Below are 4,277 nucleotides of genomic sequence, written 5' to 3' on the forward strand. Positions count from 1 at the left end.
TCAGATCCTAAGAATATTCTATGACAGCACTTTTTTTGGAAAATGAAATTTCAACATATGCTCTGTGTTTCTAGGTGAGTGATAGAATTTTCCTTTGTAGCTTTTGAATTTTCATGTACTAGATTGCCAATGAGACATTTGGACCCTAGCGATGGAAGATGGGAAAACCTGTGGAAAGATTCTAACCTGCTCTAACACTTTTGCCACCCTTCCCTCTAAAATATACTTTAAGGGAAACAGCCACCACTAGAAGATGCTTTTCCAGCATCCTCCTTTCAGACGGAGCACTTCTTCAGTAGCATGCGAGAAATCCCTGGCAGAAGAGGTCAACAAGTTCTCTCACCTCCTGCTTTTGAGTTTTTTCCAGGGTTCAAGTTCCACCCCTTAACCGCTGTTTGATCTTGTGCCATTAATTTAGCCAAGTGAAACCTCAGTGTTCTCACCTTTAAAAGGGGTGGAAATGGTACACATAGGAAAAGTGGTCTGAGGATTAAATTAAAATATAAAGCACTTTGGGAGGCCGAGACGGGCGGATCATGAGGTCAGGAGATCGAGACCATCCTGGCTAACACGGTGAAACCCCGTCTCTACTAAAAAAATATGAAAAACTAGCTGGGCGTGGTGGCGGGTGCCTGTAGTCCCAGCTACTCAGGAGGCTGAGGCAGGAGAATGGCGTGAACCCGGGAGGCGGAGCTTGCAGTGAGCCGAGATCGCACCACTGCACTCCAGTCTGGGCGACAGAGCGAGACTCCGTCTCAAAAAAAAGAAAAAAAGTAAAGTAAATGTAAAATTTGTGACATGCAGTAGGCATGTGGTAAGAGGTAGTATCTTCTTGTCATAAAGAAAAAACAAAACTAAATATCCTTCAAAAATTGGCTCTCAATTTTATTAAATCAATACCTTTTGCAAGTAAAGTCAGAAACAATTTTTATTTATTTATTTATTTATTTATTTATTTATTTTGAGATGGAGTCTCACTCTGTTGCCAGGCTGGAGTGCAGTGGTGCAATCTCGGCTCACTGCAACCTCCGCCTTCCGGGTTCAAACGATTCTCTTGCCTCAGCCTCCTGAGTAGCTGCGACTACAGGAGCACTACCATGCCCAGATAATTTTTGTATTTTTAGTAGAGACGGGGTTTCTCCATGTTGGCCAGAATAGTCTTGATCTCCTGACCTCGTGATCCGCCCGCCTCTGCCTCCCAAAGTGTCGGGATTACAGGTGTGAGCCACTGCGCTCGGCCCAGAAACATTTTTTTTTTCCTATTCATCTAACAGAGAAAATTCTGAATGAGTGGAGAACGAAGCTTATGTTAATTTGAAATTTAGCCACTGTAAAGTTGCTCTCCACTTTCAACAAAAGGGTTCTGCATGTAGTTATACTTGAAACTTAAAGACGGGTGTATGCAGCATGCCATAAATAAAATCAATTCATTATTTTTATTTTGAGTACATTTGGAATGAATTTAGTGTCTGGATTGACAATGTAGAGCTCTACATTTTCTTGTACATATGTGGAGATGGCATTGGTAATGGAGCATTGGTAATGGAGATATTATATATACAGGTTATTTAGAACCTGAAAGATTAACCTTATAAATTCAGATGCATTTGAATTTGATGGTTAAGGTAATATGAGAAGTAGAAGGGAGACAGGGGGTGGGGGGAGAAAGAGGTGTTGGAATTTGTAATTATGAAAGGAGGTAACACTGTGTTTCCTTCTGTCTTATAGCCTGAAGAATAAGTAGTGAAAGCATCAATCAAGAGATAAGAACAAAATATCAGCATTTCTCTGCTGTGGAGAATTGCTACCAACAACCAGAGGAGGCTTCTTTCTTGAACAATAAACATTTCTTACAAGGATTCACAGATTAACATACGACTGATCTTGATTTTTGGAAATGAATGAGGTTTCTTTTTTTTTCGTTTTCCTTTTTTTAATTTTGGGGTAAGTTATGATATTTGGATGGAGTTTTAAATTCTTTCCTGATAACACATTTAGCACATGTTCTAAATTATAATCCTATAGCAAACCATTGGAGCATTATTCAAACTGAAAGTGGAAAAATTTTAATTTCCAATTTATTCTAGATCTCCTCAGAGCATAATTATTCTGTTAAATCCTCAATGAGTGTGATTAAACCACCTCTATCCAGAAATACACGTTGTTTTTTCATCGTGTTGGACACAGCTGAGGGTGACGTGCACAGAACTGGAGCAGATCACTATTAGTGGAAAATATCAAGCCAGTCCTTCTCTGTTCTCCAAGCACAGGACCCAGGTTTGCCATCTGAACAATGAAGACGAAGAGAGTAAATAAAGGAAGAATTCTCATCCTTTTTTCTGATCATTCAAACAACAGTTTCTCAAAGTTAAGCCACGTCCTCCTTGCAAGTTGCCAAATAATAGCTTAGGAAAAGAATTAGTCTGCCTGCATGATGATCCTCTTAGGCAAAAATGTCTTCACAGCCCTTGACCTTGGTGAATTTTTTTTCGCCAAAAGCATCTAAAAGAAGAATTACAAACCCCAGAATGAGATGGAAATAAACGAGTATTTTTTTTATGATGTTTGGCCTGAACTGTGGGCTTTAATTGGGGGATACTGACAGTTTGGAAAGAAGTGAGAAAATTCTGAAGAAATGGCAGCCTTGGACTAGGCGGGGTCCCCTATTTCTTCTGTTTCTCACTGAAGTCCTACTGCTGAGCCAAGACTCAGTCACTTTGGAAAGAGCATGACCGAGAAGGAAAACAATTGCTTTCTGATGGGAAGCGTCTGAGTGCAGATCGTAAGGCTCTTTCTCTAGGTTTAATTCTTTTCCACGGTGACCGGACCTGGTGTCTTGCAGCCTGGTTACAAAGTGGGATGTTGAGCTTCTACTGACGATGCCCTGCATGGACCAGCTGGGATCTGGCTGGGGCTGCCCTGTGTCCCTAGCAACCATAGGCAATCCATCTCCTCGTGTCAGGAATTTCTGGACACCCACTGTTTTCCACCAAGAGCTGAGGTGGCAACAACTCAGTGAGCAATAAACAAAATGACACAGAAATGCACAGTGTTGTTACGAAGGAGCCTCTTTCCCTGTGTTCAAAATCTGGCACCATTCCCTTGAGCAGGGCCCGCTCAGGAGGGACCAGGTCTGCCAGTTTCTGTGCCTGCAGAGAGAGGCAGCCCCACCAGCCACACCCGACTCTATGAGAGGAAAGGGGGTTGGATGGGAAGAAATCTGTTTTGCTGTTTTGGAAAGCACACGGACGACCTACAAACCTCCTATGATGGTGTTTCTTCGGATGTGTAAAATAAGGCTTTATTTGTCAATTCCGCTGTAAAATAAGCATTGTCCAAGTAAAAACAGCAACAACAACAAAACACTGTTTCTGTTTGGGTTTAGTGAGTGAGCTTATGCCCTAAAGTGCTGTGCGTGTGTGTGTGTTTGTTTTTTAAAGTAACCTCATATAGAAAAGTCTATGAACATAGATTTCTTTTACTCTACAGAGAGGCTATGCCAAACCCTTTATAGACAAGCTTCTGGTCGTAATAATCAGATTATTTCAGAATTCCTCATCTAAATGCCCTTGCTCCTTGGCAACCTGTCAAATGGAAGTGAATACCCTGCCAGAGGTTTTGTGTGTTTGTTTATTTTCAAATGTCTTTATTTTTGCCCATGCAGATAATGGAAATTATCATTCTAGTGTACCCTGGAGATGACATATTCAGTTTTAGGCAGGAAGGGACTGCTACTGTTGTTTACATTTTGGGAATTCTGGAATGGAAAGATTCCTACTTGGGAAGCTAGCCGTTTGTGGTTGTCTTTTCTGTTTGGTTTGCTGTGGTTATGTTTGTTCAGCTAAGTCATATCTTACCTTCCCATTTTATTATGAGTGGATGGGAGTGGGATGGAAGGTAGATGTTTTCAAATAACCAAATCAATTCTGAAGGAGAGGAAAGAGACCCACACAGACCTGGGTGTGTCCCTCTCTTATGTCCAGTCCACCCTGGAGCTGCTGTCACGTGGTCATAGCAGAGACTCCGGGCAAGCTGAGAACATGAGCCAAGTGATTTTCTGTAAAATGTTAATTCAGAGGAACTAGGAGAGAACTCATATATTTGAAAGAGTGAAGCTGTTCAAAGTATCAATATTTAAAGTATTTTTGCTATTCCGGAGTTTTTATAATAATGTTAACTAAACTAACCAAATATTGCCCATTTAAAGTTTTGCTGCAGTGGGGGAAAAATTATTCAAAATTAACATAACACACAAGCTTAATGGACTCCTTACACTA

The 4,277-nt window shown here is 40.9% G+C and overlaps 1 protein-coding gene across 2 annotated transcripts in view; it reads left to right on the forward strand.

Annotated features, from left to right (window-relative positions):
* Positions 1–3,363, forward strand: part of ZMAT4 (zinc finger, matrin-type 4) — a 413,388-nt gene extending 410,025 nt beyond the window's left edge. For both annotated transcript variants that reach the window (XM_011968037.1, XM_011968036.1), the window contains one exon: positions 1,729–3,363. In XM_011968037.1, the coding sequence (XP_011823427.1) occupies positions 1,729–1,744 (16 nt within the window). In that variant the 3' untranslated portion in view covers positions 1,745–3,363. The remainder of the gene's footprint in view (positions 1–1,728) is intronic.
* The last annotated feature ends 914 nt before the right edge of the window (positions 3,364–4,277 follow it).

This window comes from Mandrillus leucophaeus, unplaced genomic scaffold (genome assembly GCF_000951045.1).
Source record: "Mandrillus leucophaeus isolate KB7577 unplaced genomic scaffold, Mleu.le_1.0 Scaffold824, whole genome shotgun sequence".
Classification (NCBI taxonomy): domain Eukaryota; kingdom Metazoa; phylum Chordata; class Mammalia; order Primates; family Cercopithecidae; genus Mandrillus; species Mandrillus leucophaeus.